The sequence below is a fragment of the Anomaloglossus baeobatrachus genome, chromosome 10, assembly GCF_048569485.1.
Source record: "Anomaloglossus baeobatrachus isolate aAnoBae1 chromosome 10, aAnoBae1.hap1, whole genome shotgun sequence".
Taxonomy (NCBI): domain Eukaryota; kingdom Metazoa; phylum Chordata; class Amphibia; order Anura; family Aromobatidae; genus Anomaloglossus; species Anomaloglossus baeobatrachus.
Genome location: NC_134362.1, coordinates 7809392 through 7831151, shown reverse-complemented (window position 1 = coordinate 7831151; position 21760 = coordinate 7809392). Strand labels below are relative to the sequence as shown.

General features: G+C 47.4%; 1 protein-coding gene across 3 annotated transcripts in view; it reads left to right on the top strand.

Moving 5' to 3' along the window:
• Positions 1 to 21760, top strand: part of DENND2B (DENN domain containing 2B) — a 386185-nt gene that overhangs the window by 291985 nt on the left and 72440 nt on the right. For all 3 annotated transcript variants that reach the window (XM_075326680.1, XM_075326681.1, XM_075326679.1), the window contains 5 exons: positions 7311 to 7459; positions 11246 to 11464; positions 14945 to 15041; positions 15165 to 15209; positions 18490 to 18674. In XM_075326680.1, the coding sequence (XP_075182795.1) occupies positions 7311 to 7459; positions 11246 to 11464; positions 14945 to 15041; positions 15165 to 15209; positions 18490 to 18674 (695 nt within the window). The remainder of the gene's footprint in view (positions 1 to 7310; positions 7460 to 11245; positions 11465 to 14944; positions 15042 to 15164; positions 15210 to 18489; positions 18675 to 21760) is intronic.

The following is a 21760-nucleotide window of genomic DNA, read 5'->3' as shown; positions in this document are numbered from 1 at the left end:
ATTTCCAGAGTCACTGCATGTCACTGAATTATTCCCAGAGTCACTGCATGTCACTGAATTATTCCCAGAGTCACTGCATGTCACTGAATTATTTCCAGAGTCACTGCATGTCACTGAATTATTTCCAGAGTCACTGCATGTCACTGAATTATTTCCAGAGTCACTGCATGTCACTGAATTATTTCCAGAGTCACTGCATGTCACTGAATTATTTCCAGAGTCACTGCATGTCACTGAATTATTCCCAGAGTCACTGCATGTCACTGAATTATTTCCAGAGTCACTGCATGTCACTGAATTATTTCCAGAGTCACTGCATGTCACTGAATTATTCCCAGAGTCACTGCATGTCACTGAATTATTTCCAGAGTCACTGCATGTCACTGAATTATTCCCAGAGTCACTGCATGTCACTGAATTATTTCCAGAGTCACTGCATGTCACTGAATTATTCCCAGAGTCACTGCATGTCACTGAATTATTCCCAGAGTCACTGCATGTCACTGAATTATTTCCAGAGTCACTGCATGTCACTGAATTATTTCCAGAGTCACTGCATGTCACTGAATTATTTCCAGAGTCACTGCATGTCACTGAATTATTTCCAGAGTCACTGCATGTCACTGAATTATTTCCAGAGTCACTGCATGTCACTGAATTATTTCCAGAGTCACTGCATGTCACTGAATTATTTCCAGAGTCACTGCATGTCACTGAATTATTCCCAGAGTCACTGCATGTCACTGAATTATTTCCAGAGTCACTGCATGTCACTGAATTATTCCCAGAGTCACTGCATGTCACTGAATTATTTCCAGAGTCACTGCATGTCACTGAATTATTCCCAGAGTCACTGCATGTCACTGAATTATTTCCAGAGTCACTGCATGTCACTGAATTATTCCCAGAGTCACTGCATGTCACTGAATTATTTCCAGAGTCACTGCATGTCACTGAATTATTTCCAGAGTCACTGCATGTCACTGAATTATTTCCAGAGTCACTGCATGTCACTGAATTATTTCCAGAGTCACTGCATGTCACTGAATTATTTCCAGAGTCACTGCATGTCACTGAATTATTTCCAGAGTCACTGCATGTCACTGAATTATTTCCAGAGTCACTGCATGTCACTGAATTATTTCCAGAGTCACTGCATGTCACTGAATTATTTCCAGAGTCACTGCATGTCACTGAATTATTCCCAGAGTCACTGCATGTCACTGAATTATTTCCAGAGTCACTGCATGTCACTGAATTATTCCCAGAGTCACTGCATGTCACTGAATTATTTCCAGAGTCACTGCATGTCACTGAATTATTCCCAGAGTCACTGCATGTCACTGAATTATTTCCAGAGTCACTGCATGTCACTGAATTATTCCCAGAGTCACTGCATGTCACTGAATTATTTCCAGAGTCACTGCATGTCACTGAATTATTTCCAGAGTCACTGCATGTCACTGAATTATTTCCAGAGTCACTGCATGTCACTGAATTATTTCCAGAGTCACTGCATGTCACTGAATTATTTCCAGAGTCACTGCATGTCACTGAATTATTTTGCCATCAATGTTCGATATTTTTGTGACAAGAAAGAAATTGTTAGCAAGTCACCGGCAGTAACAGATAGTAAAGCTCATCACAGCAGCCAGTTTCTCCAGGCCTTAGTGGAAAAAGTTCTGCAAGATTAGGAACGCAAAAAAGAGCAGGTTCTTGCCATTGTAATGGACAATGCTTCACACATAAGTACAATTAAACTGATGAATGAGAGGAATGAACAACATCTAGAAGAGAATGTAGCATTCAGTATGTGTGAGATGGAGCCGCAGCGCTGCTCATGTAACTGAGGAACAAACAGATATTACAACAGAAGAACAGCAAAATGATGCTTTAGGATTAGAGGATCTTGTTTCCTATTCATCACATGCGCTGTGTTGTGCACACGCTGCAGCTGGCAATAAGAGAGTCTGCAAGAGGGACCCCGGTTTCATGCATCCGTCTTTTCGCCGGTTTGGCGGATGCGGCGCGCTCCAGTGCAGTGTATACAGTACAGTGGCAGCGCGACAAACGACGGTCACATGCTTTCATGTGACCGTAGCATGTGACCCGGAAGTTGTGGCGCTGCCACTGTACTGTATCGTACTGTACTGGTGTGCGCCGCATCCGCCAAACCGGCGAAAAGCCGGATGTGTGAAACTGGGTGGACATGCTGGAAATCTGATTGGAAAAGTGAGGAAGTTGGTTATTGCCGCCAGAACCCCTAAAATTGATTCCATCTTGAAGAGACGTGCTGGGAAAGGGACAATTGTTGATCAAGCCACTCGGTGAGGCAGCACTTATTTAATGACTGAGCGATTGCTTGAACTAAAATTGTTTCTTATAGATATGGTGAACCCTCAGGTAACCTTAAATGAAGGTCAATGGACATAGGTGGCTGAATTGAAGGAATTGCTTAATCTCGCATTTACCGTGACTAAAAAATTATAAGCTGAGGATTTAACTCCTGCATTTTCATAAGGGGGTAGAAGAACTTGCTATTTTGCCTGTCCCAAAGAGGAGGTTTAATCGCAGATGGCATTTCTGCTTCAATGAAACTGAGAGAGACACAGCTATTGGAAAATAAAATTCTTCTGGCAGCTGTTTATGTGGACCCAAGTCCTCGTATACTGCTTGATGATCAACAGCTTACTAAAGGAAAAGAAGCTCTGAGTGAGGTAGCAGTTAGGATGAGCGGCTACAGGACTGCCAGGCGCAAGAGGACTTGGGGCCTGACAGTGCTACTGCTGCCATATCTTCATCCTCATCAGATGAGGAGTTTAACTTTGACAAGTATTTGGATGACATGGAGCTGGCAAAGCGTTGCCGCAAGATGTCACTCCGTCTCCTATAGCAGCAGATTGACCAGATGTCACTGCGTCTCCTATAGCAGCAGATTGACCAGATGTCACTGCGTCTCCTATAGCAGCAGATTGACCAGATGTCACTGCGTCTCCTATAGCAGCAGATTGGCCAGATGTCACTGCGTCTCCTATAGCAGCAGATTGGCCAGATGTCACTGCGTCTCCTATAGCAGCAGATTGGCCAGATGTCACTGCGTCTCCTATAGCAGCAGATTGGCCAGATGTCACTGCGTCTCCTATAGCAGCAGATTGGCCAGATGTCACTGCGTCTCCTATAGCAGCAGATTGGCCAGATGTCACTGCGTCTCCTATAGCAGCAGATTGGCCAGATGTCACTGCGTCTCCTATAGCGGCAGATTGGCCAGATGTCACTGCGTCTCCTATAGCGGCAGATTGGCCAGATGTCACTGCGTCTCCTATAGCAGCAGATTGGCCAGATGTCACTGCGTCTCCTATAGCGGCAGATTGGCCAGATGTCACTGCGTCTCCTATAGCGGCAGATTGGCCAGATGTCACTGCGTCTCCTATAGCAGCAGATTGGCCAGATGTCACTGCGTCTCCTATAGCAGCAGATTGACCAGATGTCACTGCGTCTCCTATAGCAGCAGATTGGCCAGATGTCACTGCGTCTCCTATAGCAGCAGATTGGCCAGATGTCACTGCGTCCTATAGCGGCAGATTGGCCAGATGTCACTGCGTCTCCTATAGCGGCAGATTGGCCAGATGTCACTGCGTCTCCTATAGCGGCAGATTGGCCAGATGTCACTGCGTCTCCTATAGCGGCAGATTGGCCAGATGTCACTGCGTCTCCTATAGCGGCAGATTGGCCAGATGTCACTGCGTCTCCTATAGCGGCAGATTGGCCAGATGTCACTGCGTCTCCTATAGCGGCAGATTGGCGAGATGTCACTGCGTCTCCTATAGCGGCAGATTGGCCAGATGTCACTGCGTCTCCTATAGCGGCAGATTGGCCAGATGTCACTGCGTCTCCTATAGCGGCAGATTGGCCAGATGTCACTGCGTCTCCTATAGCGGCAGATTGGCCAGATGTCACTGCGTCTCCTATAGCGGCAGATTGGCCAGATGTCACTGCGTCTCCTATAGCGGCAGATTGACCAGATGTCACTGCGTCTCCTATAGCGGCAGATTGACCAGATGTCACTGCGTCTCCTATAGCGGCAGATTGACCAGATGTCACTGCGTCTCCTATAGCGGCAGATTGACCAGATGTCACTGCGCCTCCTATAGCGGCAGATTGGCCAGATGTCACTGCGTCTCCTATAGCGGCAGATTGGCCAGATGTCACTGCGCCTCCTATAGCGGCAGATTGGCCAGATGTCACTGTGTCTCCTATAGCGGCAGATTGGCCAGATGTCACTGCGTCTCCTATAGCAGCAGATTGGCCAGATGTCACTGTGTCTCCTATAGCAGCAGATTGGCCAGATGTCACTGTGTCTCCTATAGCGGCAGATTGGCCAGATGTCACTGTGTCTCCTATAGCGGCAGATTGGCCAGAGGTCACTGCGTCTCCTATAGCAGCAGATTGACCAGATCTCACTGCGTCTCCTATAGCGGCAGATTGAGCAGAGGTCACTGCGTCTCCTATAGCAGCAGATTGACCAGATGTCACTGCGTCTCCTATAGCAGCAGATTGGCCAGATGTCACTGCGTCTCCTATAGCAGCAGATTGGCCAGATGTCACTGCGTCTCCTATAGCAGCAGATTGACCAGATGTCACTGCGTCTCCTATAGCAGCAGATTGGCCAGATGTCACTGCGTCTCCTATAGCAGCAGATTGGCCAGATGTCACTGCGTCTCCTATAGCGGCAGATTGGCCAGATGTCACTGCGTCTCCTATAGCGGCAGATTGGCCAGATGTCACTGCGTCTCCTATAGCGGCAGATTGTCCAGATGTCACTGCGTCTCCTATAGCGGCAGATTGTCCAGATGTCACTGCGTCTCCTATAGCGGCAGATTGGCCAGATGTCACTGCGTCTCCTATAGCAGCAGATTGGCCAGATGTCACTGCGTCTCCTATAGCAGCAGATTGGCCAGATGTCACTGCGTCTCCTATAGCGGCAGATTGACCAGATTTCAGAAAAAATTTTCACTTGCTCTCAAAGAAATAGAAAAATTCAACCGTTCATCAAAACTGAGTGTGCATGAGGCCATTCCTCTATACCCGGAGATTGTTAGATGTTCCCATGTGGTCACGGCTTTGCCCCAGTCACTGTAGAGAGGTCGTTCTCCGGCCTTAACATTATTAGGTCAGATTCGAGGTCCTCTGCGGAGGACGATCTGATGGAGGCAATTCTATGTCTTACAACTAATTCATGGACTGCACAAATGTTATTCAGTATGATTCTGTTAAAAACTGGTTTATGCCACTTACATAGTGTATTACATAGTGTTATATATAACACTAATGTGTATATATAACACTAATATATATATATATAATCACTATGTAATACACTATGTAATTTTATATAATATATATATTTACATAGTGTATTACATATTTACAATTTATTACACTTTGTGTTCTAAAGTTGTATTCCAATAAATATATTTTATATTCTATCTAAATATTTTGATTATTGTATCATAAAAATGATGAAATGTCTGATGTTCACATTGTACAATACATTTTTCACTTAACTATAAGCACTATATGTGGGAGTCGTGGAGTGGGAGTGGAAGGTTTGGCGACTCCACAGCGCTGCTTTTTAATCAGAAACGTATCATTGGTTTCATCACATCGTCCTCCACTCGTCTTACAGTTTGTGCTGATTCCAGTCGCAGTATAAGAGAAGTTGAGGAGTCTTTTTGGCTCTGGTTGACTATTTTTCTATTGTTATATAGAATTGTCTATCCCAGCACTGTTCACCCAGCCCTACAATCATGCACGCTGCCCTACAATCATGCACGCTGCCCTACAATCATGCACGCTGCCCTACAATCATGTACGCTGCCCTACAATCATGTACGCTGCCCCACAATCATGTACGCTGCCCTACAATCATGTACGCTGCCCTACAATCATGTACGCTGCCCTACAATCATGTACGCTGCCCTACAATCATGTACGCTGCCCTACAATCATGTACGCTGCCCTACAATCATGTACGCTGCCCTACAATCATGTACGCTGCCCTACAATCATGTACGCTGCCCTACAATCATGCACGCTGCCCTACAATCATGCACGCTCCCCTACAATCATGTACGCTGCCCTACAATCATGCACGCTGCCCTACAATCATGTACGCTGCCCTACAATCATGTACGCTGCCCCACAATCATGTGCGCTGCCCTACAATCATGCGCGCTGCCCTACAATCATGCGCGCTGCCCTACAATCATGCGCGCTCCCCTACAATCATGCGCGCTCCCCTACAATCATGCGCGCTGCCCTACAATCATGCGCGCTGCCCTACAATCATGCGCGCTGCCCTACAACCATGCGCGCTGCCCTACAATCATGCGCGCTGCCCTACAATCATGCGCGCTGCCCTACAATCATGCACGCTGCCCTACAATCATGCACGCTGCCCTACAATCATGCGCGCTCCCCTACAATCATGTACGCTGCCCTACAATCATGCGCGCTCCCCTACAATCATGCGCGCTGCCCTACAATCATGCGCGCTGCCCTACAATCATGCGCGCTGCCCTACAATCATGCGCGCTGCCCTACAATCATGCGCGCTGCCCTACAATCATGCGCGCTCCCCTACAATCATGCACGCTGCCCTACAATCATGCACGCTCCCCTACAATCATGCGCGCTGCCCTACAATCATGCGCGCTGCCCTACAATCATGCGCGCTCCCCTACAATCATGCGCGCTCCCCTACAATCATGCACGCTCCCCTACAATCATGCACGCTCCCCTACAATCATGCACGCTCCCCTACAATCATGCACGCTGCCCCCCGCATGTTGGAGCACTGGTGGGTTTAGCCACTTTCCTATGTAGCGCTCAGTTTTCCTGATCCCTGTAGAACGTGCCCCGGATCTCTAGGATCCGCAGTAATCGTAGTGGGGCCTTTACTCCCTGATTCCTGGGATTTGCCCAGCTCTGGTTTATTAACACTGATGATCCCGTCCCTCTGGCACAGATGAGGCCAGACGGCGGCGGGAAGGGTTCTCCTGTAGGACATCATTAGTCAGGGAGTAGATGGCAGCTCTTGGGAAGGCGCTGCTATTCCTGATCCAGAGACACGGCGCAGCTGGCGGATCTCCGCAGGATGGATCCTGGAGGACGCGGTGCCAGATCCCAGCTGCAGATGGGGATGAGTCACGCAGGAATCTTAGGAGACTTTGCACGGAGTTCGCCTTCACTTCAGCATTTCCGATGTTTCTAAACTTGACTCTGTTTTTACTTCTCGGGTAAAAATCAAGGCGATTCACCCAAAGAAAACCCGTACGAGGATGTGGACCTGAAGGGACGACACTCGGCCCGAAAATCCCAGCTGTCACCTGACAGTGCGAAGCCGCCGTCACACAGGATGCTGAGGACCCCAGACAGGAAGCACACGACGCCCCCCCAGGTACGCAGCCCCCTGTGTGCATCATGGATGGGGGCAAAGCCGTCACATAATAGCAGCTTTTCTCACTTTCTGGCTTTCCTATTCTTGCTTGTTGTCATTCTTGTAGATTAGAGGCTGAAAACCTCCTCTTCAGGAGGTCTTATAGTTACTGATACATTGTAACAAACCATCAGGGCATGAGAGCGGTATTAGTGTAACAGCCGGCGGAGACGAGGATCGGAAACACTCGCTCCATTAGAAAGTTGTGAACTCCCAGGCTATGTGCCCACGGGACCTTGTTTCTGCAGATTTTGCCGCGGAAAACCTGCGGATTTTTCTGGATTTTCCAGATAAATCTGCAGGTTTTAGCATGTACAGTCACTCCCCATGTTATCCTATGGGACATGGGGAGTGCTGTGTCCACGCTGCGGAAAGTGCGGCTGCCGAACATGCTGCAGATGTAGGCATCCGCAGGTATAATCGCATGTCAATTATTCATGCGGAATTACCTGCGGATGTCCCGGCCTCCACTATGGAGATAGAGGCCGGGACGTCCGCAGGTAAGCCGCATGAATGTCCGCATGTTTCCCGCAGCTATTCCGCTGGAATCTTGCAGCTAAAAATAGCTGCGGACGCCGGCGGGCAGCTGCGGGAAACATGCGCTCGTATCTGCAGATACATCCACAGGTACGAGCGTCCGTGGGCACATGGCCTTATCATGCAACAGTTCAGTATTAGTTACATGATCCCCCCCAGAATGACCCCGGCTTATGGTATATACAGTCATTAGATGGTGCATCAGCCTGCTCTGTATGCACATGACACTTGCCTGCATATCCTATTAATGCAGAGAAGACATTAATTGATCCCGCAGGGTGCAGGGGCGCACATGCAGACTGATAGTACCTACTGTGGTGGTCCCCGGCTATAGATCATTCCTACATTGTTCTGGGATCCACCAACTGAAATAATATAATAATATAATAATATGTATTCACTTATATAGCGCTAACATATTCCGCAGCGCTTTACATACATTGGCAACACTGTCCCCATTGGGGCTCACAATCTAAATTCCCTATCAGTATGTTTTTTGGAGTGTGGGAGGAAACCGGAGGAAACCCACGCAAACACGGGGAGAGCATACAGACTCCTTGCAAATGTTATGTTGCAAATGTTATGATGGGGAGATAAGGTATGCACACCAGTGACTATGGAAGGGGAATACATGGAATAGCAGAAACTGCTGTGTGAATACTGACATGAAAAATTCAATAGCTATTTGTAAGAATGAAACATAGTGATGTTTTTTAGGTTTTTTGCACCCAGTTCAGACATAGAATGGAGTTCCAAACGTTATTCCGTAATGTTAGTAGTTTTTCGTTTGTGAACCCTCCCCACACACACCTATTGCCAATCCACATCGTATATATAGCCTGGGTCTCAGCTTCCCATACACGGTAAGTTTTTTAACTGCATGAGAGGACACACACAAGCTCGGGACCCCAACGTGGAGAAATACTTTGGCGTAGTGTTGGGGCTCTTCTGCATTGATCAATTCAGTAGCTAAATTTCTCTTTATTCATATATTCATGGCAGTAATGCAGGTTCCATTTTCACATTTCATTCTTACAAATAGCTATTGAATTTTTCATGTCAGTATTCACACAGCAGTTTCTGCTATTCCATGTATTCCCCTTACATAGTCACTGGTGTGCATACCTTATCTCCCCATAGTGATGTTTTTTAGGTTTTTTGCACCCAGTTCAGACATAGAATGGAGTTCCAAACGTTATTCCGTAATAATAATAATAATAATCCTTGCAAATGTTGTCCTGAGTGGGACTAGAACCCAGGACCCCAGCGCTGCAAGGCTCCAGTGCTAACCACTAAGCCACCACAAGACTGCAGTGCTAACCACTGAGCCACCACAAGACTGCAGTGCTAACCACTGAGCCACCACAAGACTGCAGTGCTAACCACTGAGCCACCACAAGACTGCAGTGCTAACCACTGAGCCACCACAAGACTGCAGTGCTAACCACTGAGCCACCACAAGACTGCAGTGCTAACCACTGAGCCACCACAAGACTGCAGTGCTAACCACTGAGCCACCACAAGACTGCAGTGCTAACCACTGAGCCACCACAAGACTGCAGTGCTAACCACTGAGCCACCACAAGACTGCAGTGCTAACCACTGAGCCACCACAAGACTGCAGTGCTAACCACTGAGCCACCACAAGACTGCAGTGCTAACCACTGAGCCACCACAAGACTGCAGTGCTAACCACTGAGCCACCACAAGACTGCAGTGCTAACCACTGAGCCACCACAAGACTGCAGTGCTAACCACTGAGCCACCACAAGACTGCAGTGCTAACCACTGAGCCACCACAAGACTGCAGTGCTAACCACTGAGCCACCACAAGACTGCAGTGCTAACCACTGAGCCACCACAAGACTGCAGTGCTAACCACTGAGCCACCACAAGACTGCAGTGCTAACCACTGAGCCACCACAAGACTGCAGTGCTAACCACTGAGCCACCACAAGACTGCAGTGCTAACCACTGAGCCACCACAAGACTGCAGTGCTAACCACTGAGCCACCACAAGACTGCAGTGCTAACCACTGAGCCACCACAAGACTGCAGTGCTAACCACTGAGCCACCACAAGACTGCAGTGCTAACCACTGAGCCACCACAAGACTGCAGTGCTAACCACTGAGCCACCACAAGACTGCAGTGCTAACCACTGAGCCACCACAAGACTGCAGTGCTAACCACTGAGCCACCACAAGACTGCAGTGCTAACCACTGAGCCACCACAAGACTGCAGTGCTAACCACTGAGCCACCACAAGACTGCAGTGCTAACCACTGAGCCACCACAAGACTGCAGTGCTAACCACTGAGCCACCACAAGACTGCAGTGCTAACCACTGAGCCACCACAAGACTGCAGTGCTAACCACTGAGCCACCACAAGACTGCAGTGCTAACCACTGAGCCACCACAAGACTGCAGTGCTAACCACTGAGCCACCACAAGACTGCAGTGCTAACCACTGAGCCACCACAAGACTGCAGTGCTAACCACTGAGCCACCACAAGACTGCAGTGCTAACCACTGAGCCACCACAAGACTGCAGTGCTAACCACTGAGCCACCACAAGACCGCAGTGCTAACCACTGAGCCACCACAAGACCGCAGTGCTAACCACTGAGCCACCACAAGACCGCAGTGCTAACCACTGAGCCACCGTGCCGCCGTGATTGTCTTCTAAATCCACTGACTTTATTAAAGTTGGCCACACATCGGCCAGTTTGCCCCAATCACGGGTCTGGACCCTAAATGACCATATACTGGAGACCTATGTGCAATGACGGGGTAGCTATATAGATAGTCATTTCGGCACTTTCACATTATTTCGGCTCCTCGTCGGCTGGGACCGATTATTGCTGAATTCTGGTTGGATCCAAGTGATTAATCTCTATGAGCACAGCGATAATCCCCATGGATCGCCTCCCATACTCCATCTATAATGTGGCTGCTCGGCCTGAAAGGAAGAAATCATATTCTAAACATTGTCTGTTTGTTTTACCAGTAAGAAAAGTGTCCTGCATTTTATTTTTTTTTTGACACCTGTAAAGTTTAGGTAGCAATCACGAGAAGTAAAACCTCCATTCTTTACACTGCAGGCAGAATTATGTCTAGAAAACAACTGTCCATACTGAATTCCAGAGCGAGCCTCCTTTTACCTGTGCAAGCTCTTGCTATCTCTAATGTCCACCCTCTTAACTTTAGATAACGTCTAAGAGTAGTAGCCAATCACTGCGAGTGGGAAATTCCTCCTCCGAAAGAAAAGGTCATCGTACAGCTCGTCTGCCAAAGCGGCACAGCCACGATGACATGCTGCTCCTGGCACAGCTCACCATCCCCCCCTCCCCGTCCAGCCTGAATGAAGACAGCCTCAGCACCACCAGCGGCCTCCTGTCATCACGTAGGGCCCGGCGAATCCCCAAGGTAAGCTCTTGATGGATAGTTGGCAGCTGCAATGAAAATTATCCCCCTGTCCTCCTTTACAAATTCCATTTATTGGTAAACATTTCTACATTTTCTGCTGTTTTCAAATAAACCAATGAAACTAGAACAATGTAAAAAGCTGAACACAACATAACACACTGTCTCATCAAATTAAGCACAAAATGCCCCTGTTACTATTTACCCCTTCATGACCTGCCTCTTTAGTACTTTGTAAGAGCTCTCTAGCTGTTATAACCTGATGAGCCTCTGGCTATTATGACATGCTGACCCCATGGCTGTTAGGACATGCTGACCCCATGGCTGTTAGGACGTGCTGACCCCATGGCTGTTAGGACGTGCTGACCCCATGGCTGTTAGGACGTGCTGACCCCATGGCTGTTAGGACGTGCTGACCCCATGGCTGTTAGGACATGCTGACCCCATGGCTGTTAGGACGTGCTGACCCCATGGCTGTTAGGACGTGCTGACCCCATGGCTGTTAGGACGTGCTGACCCCATGGCTGTTAGGACGTGCTGACCCCATGGCTGTTAGGACGTGCTGACCCCATGGCTGTTAGGACGTGCTGACCCCATGGCTGTTAGGACGTGCTGACCCCATGGCTGTTAGGACGTGCTGACCCCATGGCTGTTAGGACGTGCTGACCCCATGGCTGTTAGGACGTGCTGACCCCATGGCTGTTAGGACCTGCTGACCCCATGGCTGTTAGGACCTGCTGAACCTGTTGCTGTTATGATTTTTTGAACCTCTGGCTATTGTAAGCTCCTGACCCTCTGGCTGTTATGACCTGCTGACCCTCTTGCAGTAAGGGCCTGCTTACTCTCTGGCTGTTTATGACCTGCTGATTGTTAGGGTACTTTCACACTTTAGCGATGCAGCAGCGATCCGACCAGCGATCTGACCTGGTCAGGATCGCTGCTGCATCGCTACATGGTCGCTGGTGAGCTGTCAAACAGGCAGATCTCACCAGCGACCAGTGACCAGCCCCCAGCTAGCAGCGACGTGCAAGCGACGCTGCGCTTGCACGGAGCCGGCGTCTGGAAGCTGCGGACACTGGTAACTAAGGTAAACATCGGGTATGGTTACCCGATGTTTACCTTAGTTACCAGCGCACACCGCTTAGCTTAGCGTGTGCAGGGAGCAGGAGCCGGCACTGGCAGCATGAGAGCTGCAGAGGCTGGTAACGAAGGTAAATATGGGGTAACCACCTTGGTTACCCGATGTTTACCTTGGTTACAGCTTACCGCAGCTGTCAGATGCCGGCTCCTGCTCCCTGCACATTCAGGATTGTTGCTCTCTCGCTGTCACACACAGCGATGTGTGCTTATCAGCGGGAGAGCAACAATAAAAAAACTAACCAGGGCTGTGTGTAACGAGCAGCGATCTCGCAGCAGGGGCCAGATCCAGTGTCACACACAGCGAGATCGCTAATGAGGTCACAAAAAACGTGACTCAGCAGCGATCTCAGTAGCGATCTACTGTGTGTGAAGCACCCCTTAAGACCTGTTGAGCTACTGATTGTTATGAGTCACTAACCCTCTGGCTGTTATGTCCCACTGAGCCTCTGGCTGTTATGATTTGCTGATCCTCAGGCTGATATAACCTGCCCACTCTCTGGTTGCTATGACCTGCCCAAGCTCTGGCTGTTATGACTTGCTGACCCTCTGGCTGCTATGATCTGCCCACCCTTTGGCTAGTATGACCTGCTGACCCTCTGGCTGCTATGACCACACCTTCTTGCTGTTATGACTTGCTGACCCTCTAGCTGGAATGACCTGCTGAGCCTCTGACTGTTATGACCTGCTAATATTTTGGCTGTTATGACCTGCTCATTCTCTGGCTTTTATGATTTGCTGTCCTTCCAGCTGTTTAAATCTTTTGTTCCTCTGGCTGTTATGACCTGCTGACCCCTTGGCTGTTATGACCTGCTGAACCGCTGGCTTTTATGACCTGCTGAACCGCTGGCTTTTATGACCTGCTGAACCGCTGGCTTTTATGACCTGCTGAACCGCTGACTGTTATGACCTGGTGAGAACTCTGGCTGTTATGACCTGCTGAGCCTCTGGCTTTTATGACCTGCTGAGCCACTGGCTGTTATAACCTGCTGAGCCTCTGGCTGTTATGTTCTGGTGAGACTCTGGCTGTTATGACCTGCTGATCCACTGACTGTTATGACATGGTGAGAACTCTGGCTGTTATAACCTGCTGAACCTCTGGCTGTTATGACCTGCTGAGCCTCTGGCTGTTATGTTCTGGTGAGACTCTGGCTGTTATGACCTGCTGAACCGCTGACTGTTATGACCTGGTGAGAACTCTGGCTGTTATGACCTGCTGAGCCTCTGGCTGTTATGACCTGCTGAACCTCTGGCTGTTATGACCTGCTGAGCCACTGGCTGTTATAACCTGCTGAGCCACTGGCTGTTATAACCTGCTGAGCCTCTGGCTGTTATGTTCTGGTGAGACTCTGGCTGTTATGACCTGCTGATCCACTGACTGTTATGACATGGTGAGAACTCTGGCTGTTATAACCTGCTGAACCTCTGGCTGTTATGACCTGCTGAACCTCTGGCTGTTTTATGACCTGCTGATCCACTGACTGTTATGACCTGGTGAGAACTCTGGCTGTTATAACCTGCTGAGCCTCTGGCTGTTATAACCTGCTGAGCCTCTGGCTGTTATATTCTGGTGAGACTGGCTGTTATAATCTGCTGAACCTCTAGCTGTTATGACCTGCTGCTCCACTGACTGTTATGACCTGGTGAGACTGGCTGTTATAATCTGCTGAGCCTCTGGCTGTTATAACCTGCTGAGCCTCTGGCTGTTATGACCTGGTGAGACTCTGGCTGTTATGACCTGCTGATCCTCTGGCTGTTATGACCTGCTGATCCTCTGGCTGTTATGACCTGCTGATCCTCTGGCTGGTATGACCTGCTGAGCCTCTGGCTGTTATGACCTGCTGATCCTCTGGCTGTTATGACCTGCTGAGCCTCTGGCTGTTATGACCTGCTGAGCCTTTGCCTGTTATGACCTGCTGATCCTCTGGCTGTTATGACCTGCTGAGCCTCTGGCTATTATGACCTGCTGAGCCTTTGCCTGTTATGACCTGCTGAGGCTCTGGCTGTTATGACCTGCTGAGCCTCTGGCTGTTATGATCTGCTGATCCTCTGGCTGTTATGACCTGCTGATCCTCTGGCTGTTATGACCTGCTGATCCACTGACTGTTATGACCTGCTGAACCTCTGGCTGTTAAGACCTGCGGCAAATCTGATGCAGCTGTGATCAGACCTTTAGGACAACCACAGGCAGACGGCAATATACAATGCAGTTGAGCTGAATTCATTGCTGTGTGATAAATAGGCAGAGCGCACAGACGCAGCCATTAGTAAGGAATGGAGTGATTATGTTCTGGTTCCGGACTTTTGATTCTGGAGCAGTAATCTGTCAGTAATCCTGTCTTGCAGCTCGTGCAGAGGATCAACTCCATCTTTAGCGCCAAACGAGGCAAGAAAAGGTTAAAGAAGCTTTCCATGTCCAACGTGGAGACGGCATCGCTGCGAGGTAGCGGATCTGATCCGGTGACAGTGATCCGGTCACCGGCCTGTGCTGTGACTTCTCTCCGTCTCTGGCATCTGCTTAAGATCCCAATCAGACATTCACATTTATATTTTCTTCTTTGTGCAGATGACAACAGCGAGAGCGAAAGCGACTCAGACGACCGGTTCAAAGGTGAGCGGCGAATATGTGGGATCATACATAATAGAAGCAGGGCAGCAGTGTAAAGCATGGCGGAGAGACAACATTCCCGAGCCTCTGATAAAGGAGGGGTGGTGTGGGACTAGCTCAGACTCAATAGACGACGCGTGTCAGCTAAAGGCACGTCACTGTCCCTATGTCAGCAATGGTCAGCGCGCGGCGTCTGCATCCAGTGAGTGCATGCTATAGGTCACTATGTCAGCAATGGTCAGCGCGCGGCGTCTGCATCCAGTGAGTGCATGCTATAGGTCACTATGTCAGCAATGGTCAGCGCGCGGCGTCTGCATCCAGTGAGTGCATGCTATAGGTCACTATGTCAGCAATGGTCAGCGCGCGGCGTCTGCATCCAGTGAGTGCATGCTATAGGTCACTATGTCAGCAATGGTCAGCGCGCGGCGTCTGCATCCAGTGAGTGCATGCTATAGGTCACTATGTCAGCAATGGTCAGCGCGCGGCGTCTGCATCCAGTGAGTGCATGCTATAGGTCACTATGTCAGCAATGGTCAGCGCGCGGCGTCTGCATCCAGTGAGTGCATGCTATAGGTCACTATGTCAGCAATGGTCAGCGCGCGGCGTCTGCATCCAGTGAGTGCATGCTATAGGACGAGTCCGTCCAGACGTCTCAAGACGATAAAAGGCTGCAATGTATGTAGCCTGAAGATCTTCCATCCAGTCTGGTGAGGATGTCAGTGGGTGTCGGAGCCGGGGTTCACCAGCGATAAGCCGGGATAGGAATCCGGAAAGAGCATCCAAGTGTAGGATCAGTGGGGGCACTCTGTTACCCCAGACACATGTACAGTGATGAGGGGTGTGTCACGGGGAATGAATAGGTAGATTCCTAAAAGCCGAGAATATTAATGGGCCCCAGTATTGTGGTAGGCGCGTTCTGATCCGGAACACAAGGGTCTTATCACAACATTTCTCAACTCTTCATCGTTACTTTGTGATATATTTCTATGCGGGAAGACTAAATACAACGACAAAGCAGACAGATATTCCCCACTGAGGTCCGTTCCTACACGGAGAACCTGACTCTGGAAGGACCCGGCGGAAGGCTCCAGCACCGCATTGTGTCAGGAAGAGATGCCATCGAGATTCGGAGATCGGGGATAGACCATTTTATGGGTTTTGTTGCCAGTTTGGAATCCTATAATGTTGGATCTTTTTATGCCAAGAACAGCAATCCTGGGGGGAGGGGACACTCGAGAACGGAGATCCTGGTGGGAGGGGACACCCAAGAACAGAGATCCTGGTGGGAAGGGACACCCAAGAACAGAGATCCTGGGGGGAGGGGACACCCAAGAACAGAGATCCTGGTGGGAGGGGACACCCAAGAACAGAGATCCTGGTGGGAGGGGACACCCAAGAACAGCAATCCTGGGGGGAGGGGACACTCGAGAACGGAGATCCTGGTGGGAGGGGACACCCAAGAACAGAGATCCTGGTGGGAGGGGACACCCAAGAACAGAGATCCTGGTGGGAGGGGACACCCAAGAACAGAGATCCTGGTGGGAGGGGACACCCAAGAACAGAGATCCTGGTGGGAGGGGACACCCAAGAACAGAGATCCTGGGGGAGGGGACACTCGCGAGCGGAGATCCTGGGAGGAGGGGTGTCCAAGAACAGCAATTCTGGGGGAAGGGACGCCCAAGAGCAGAGATCCTGGGGGAGGGGACGCCCAAGAACAGAGATCCTGGGAGGAGGGGTGCCCAAGAACAGAGATCCTGGGGGAGGGGACGCCCAAGAACAGAGATCCTGGGGGAGGGGACACTTGAGAGTGGAGATCCTGGGGGAGGGGGCACCCAAGAACAGAGATCCTGGTAGGAGGGGTGTCCAAGAACAGAGAGCCTGGGGGGACGGAGCGCCCAAGAACAGAGATCTGGGGGGAGGGGTGTCCAAGAACAGCGATTCTGGGGGAAGGGACGCCCAAGAGCAGAGAGCCTGGGGGAGGGGACGCCCAAGAGCAGAGAGCCTGGGGGAGGGGACGCCCAAGAGCAGAGATCCTGGGGGAGGGGACGCCCAAGAGCAGAGATCCTGGGGGAGGGGACGCCCAAGAACAGAGAGCCTGGGGGAGGGGATGCCCAAGAACAGAGAGCCTGGTGGGAGGGGGAACCCAAGAGCAGAGATCCTGGGAGGAGGGGTGTCCAAGAACAGAGATCCTGGGGGAGGGGACGCACAAGAACAGCGATCCAGGGAGGAGGGGTGTCCAAGAACAAAGACCCTGGGGGGAGGGGACACCCAAGAGCAGAGATCCTGGGGTATGGGGTGCCCAAGAACAGAGATCCTGGGGTATGGGGTGCCTGAGAACAGAGATCCTGGGGTATGGGGTGCCTGAGAACAGAGATCCTGGGGTATGGGGTGCCCGAGAACAGAGATCCTGGGGTATGGGGTGCCCGAGAACAGAGATCCTGGGGTATGGGGTGCCCGAGAACAGAGATCCTGGGGGAACGGGCCCCCAAAAACAGAATACTGGGCGGAGACTTATTCTGTTGGCAGTGGATTAAATAAATTCTGAAGTGACAATCCAAGCCCATGCTTGAGTGTATAAAGTCAGAACTGCTCTAAAACTGTTCCCCAAGAATCCAAATCTCGATGCGACGTCTCCACCGCGCTGTAATCCCTGAACCTATGTGATCAGTAAGTTAATGTTGATGTATTCTTGATTTTTCTGATTTTTGTGGTCCTGAAGAAGAGGTCCTCACCTCGAAACGCGTAGACCTATGGAATAAAATAATCTTTCATTAAATCAACAACATTTTTTTTTTCCATCCTTTGGCGACAGCGCGGCTTTAACCCCTTCTGCTCTCCAGCATTGAAGATGAATAAGTTAATGACGCACAGCTATATGCTTTATAATATTCCTCGGGTGCGGAGCTTTAGGCTGGACGTTCTGCTCCGTCCTCACTCCTCAGCGAGGTATATCATCGTCAGAGCTGTAGAGCTACAGAGCGCGGCTGCCCCGCAATCTCCAGGACAAATAAAGGCGCAAAACAGCAAGTCATGATGGCGGTAATGATACTTTATAGACAAAGTCTCCAACACAACGCACTTTGGCGCACGCAGGCCCCTTTTTCACCGCTTGTATCTCTCATCGTCCTCTCGTCTAGGTTTTGCGCCTCCATCTGTCCTGGAGATTGAGCGACGTCCCATCTATAGCCATTCAGTGCTGTAATATAGAAACATATCCACTGTGACCATTAGTGATCTGTCGCCTGTATATGATGACATGTACTGACGCGTGTCCCTGTTTCAGCACACACCCAGCGCCTGGTCCTCATCCAGTCCATGCTGAACAGAGCCCCCAGCTACCGCACGCTGGAGCTGGAGCTGATCGAGTGGCAGGAGCGAGAGCTGTTTGAGTACTTTGTGGTAGTTTCTATGAAGAAAAAACCTTCAAAAAACACATATATCCCTGAGGTTACGTATCAGTTTCCCAAGGTATGTGTACACCGGAATATAACTGCTATAATACTGCAACATGGTGCAATCAGTGAACTCGCCCTTATGTTGATTGTTGCTGCTTAAGGGGAATCATTGAGTCACAAATATCCAGCTATCGTTTTATTCTGCTGCCCATAAGACGGCTCAGGAGGGACGATCCCACTGACAAATTCCCTGTAACGATACATTAATGGAGGAGGGGGATTATCTGTATGTTTAATTGCATAAAATATAGAAATAAATGTTTTAATGGGTTTCTGTTGCTGGATATCTGTTATCTAATGATTGCTACTATAATACTGTCCTCCTATCTTCAAGAATATAACTACTATAATACTGCCCCTATGTACAAGAATATAACTACTATAATACTGCCCCTATGCACAAGAATATAACTACTATAATACTGCCCCTATATACAAGAATATAACTACTATAATACTGCCCCTATGTACAAGAGTATAACTGCTATAATACTGCTCCCTATACACAAGAATATAACTACTATAATACTGCTCCTATATACAAGAATATAACTACTATAATACTGCCCCTATGTACAAGAGTATAACTACTATAATACTGCCCCTATATACAAGAATATAACTACTATAATACTGCCCCTATGTACAAGAATATAACTACTATAATACTGCCCCTATATACAAGAATATAACTACTATAATACTGCCCCTATGTACAAGAGTATAACTACTATAATACTGCTCCCTATACACAAGAATATAACTACTATAATACTGCTCCTATATACAAGAATATAACTACTATAATACTGCCCCTATGTACAAGAGTATAACTACTATAATACTGCCCCTATATACAAGAATATAACTACTATAATACTGCCCCCTATGTACAAGAATATAACAACTATAATACTGCCCCCTATGTACAAGAATATAACTAATATAATACTGCCCCTATATACAAGAATATAACTACTATAATACTGCCCCCTATGTACAAGAATATAACTACTATAATACTGCCCCCTATGTACAAGAATATAACAACTATAATACTGCCCCCTATGTACAAGAATATAACTGCTATAATACTGCCCCTATGTACAAGAATATAACTACTATAATACTGCCCCTATGTACAAGAGTATAACTACTATAATACTGCCCCTATATACAGGAATATAACTACTATAATACTGCCCCTATATACAGGAATATAACTACTATAATACTGCCCCTATATACAGGAATATAACTACTATAATACTGCCCCCTATGTACAAGAGTATAACTACTATAATACTGCCCCTATGTACAAGAATATAACTACTATAATACTGCCCCTATGTACAGGAATATAACTACTATAATACTGCCCCTATGTACAGGAATATAACTACTATAATACTGCCCCTATGTACAGGAATATAACTACTATAATACTGCCCCTATGTACAGGAATATAACTACTATAATACTGCCCCCTATATACAAGAATATAAGTACTATAATACTGCCCCTATGTACAAGAATATAAATACTATAATGCTGCCCCCTATGTACAAGAATATAACTACTATAATACTGCCCCTATGTACAAGAATATAACTACTATAATACTGCTCCTATGTACAAGAATATAACTACTATAATACTGCCCCCTATGTACAGGAATATAACTACTATAATACTGCCCCTATGTACAAGAATATAACTACTATAATACTGCCCCTATGTACAAGAATATATCTATATAATACTGCCCCTATGTACAGGAATATAACTACTATAATACTGCCCCTATGTACAAGAATATAACTACTATAATACTGCTCCTATATACAAGAATATAACTACTATAATACTGCCCCTATATACAAGAATATAACTATATAATACTGCCCCTATATACAAGAATATAACTACTATAATACTGCCCTCTATATACAAGAATATAACTATATAATACTGCCCCTATATACAAGAATATAACTACTATAATACTGCTCCTATATACAAGAATATAACTACTATAATACTGCCCCTATGTACAAGAATATAACTACTATAATACTGCCCTCTATATACAAGAATATAACTATATAATACTGCCCCTATATACAAGAATATAACTAATATAATACTGCCCCTATATACAAGAATATAACTAATATAATACTGCCCCTATATACAAGAATATAACTACTATAATACTGCCCCCTATGTACAAGAACATAACTACTATAATACTGCGCCTATATACAAGAATATAACTACTATAATACTGCCCCTATGTACAAGAATATATCTATATAATACTGCCCCTATGTACAGGAATATAACTACTATAATACTGCCCCTATGTACAAGAGTATAACTACTATAATACTGCCCCTATATACAAGAATATAACTACTATAATACTGCCCCCTATGTACAAGAATATAACAACTATAATACTGCCCCCTATGTACAAGAATATAACTAATATAATACTGCCCCTATATACAAGAATATAACTACTATAATACTGCCCCCTATGTACAAGAATATAACTACTATAATACTGCCCCCTATGTACAAGAATATAACAACTATAATACTGCCCCCTATGTACAAGAATATAACTGCTATAATACTGCCCCTATGTACAAGAATATAACTACTATAATACTGCCCCTATGTACAAGAGTATAACTACTATAATACTGCCCCTATATACAGGAATATAACTACTATAATACTGCCCCTATATACAGGAATATAACTACTATAATACTGCCCCTATATACAGGAATATAACTACTATAATACTGCCCCCTATGTACAAGAGTATAACTACTATAATACTGCCCCTATGTACAAGAATATAACTACTATAATACTGCCCCTATGTACAGGAATATAACTACTATAATACTGCCCCTATGTACAGGAATATAACTACTATAATACTGCCCCTATGTACAGGAATATAACTACTATAATACTGCCCCTATGTACAGGAATATAACTACTATAATACTGCCCCCTATATACAAGAATATAAGTACTATAATACTGCCCCTATGTACAAGAATATAAATACTATAATGC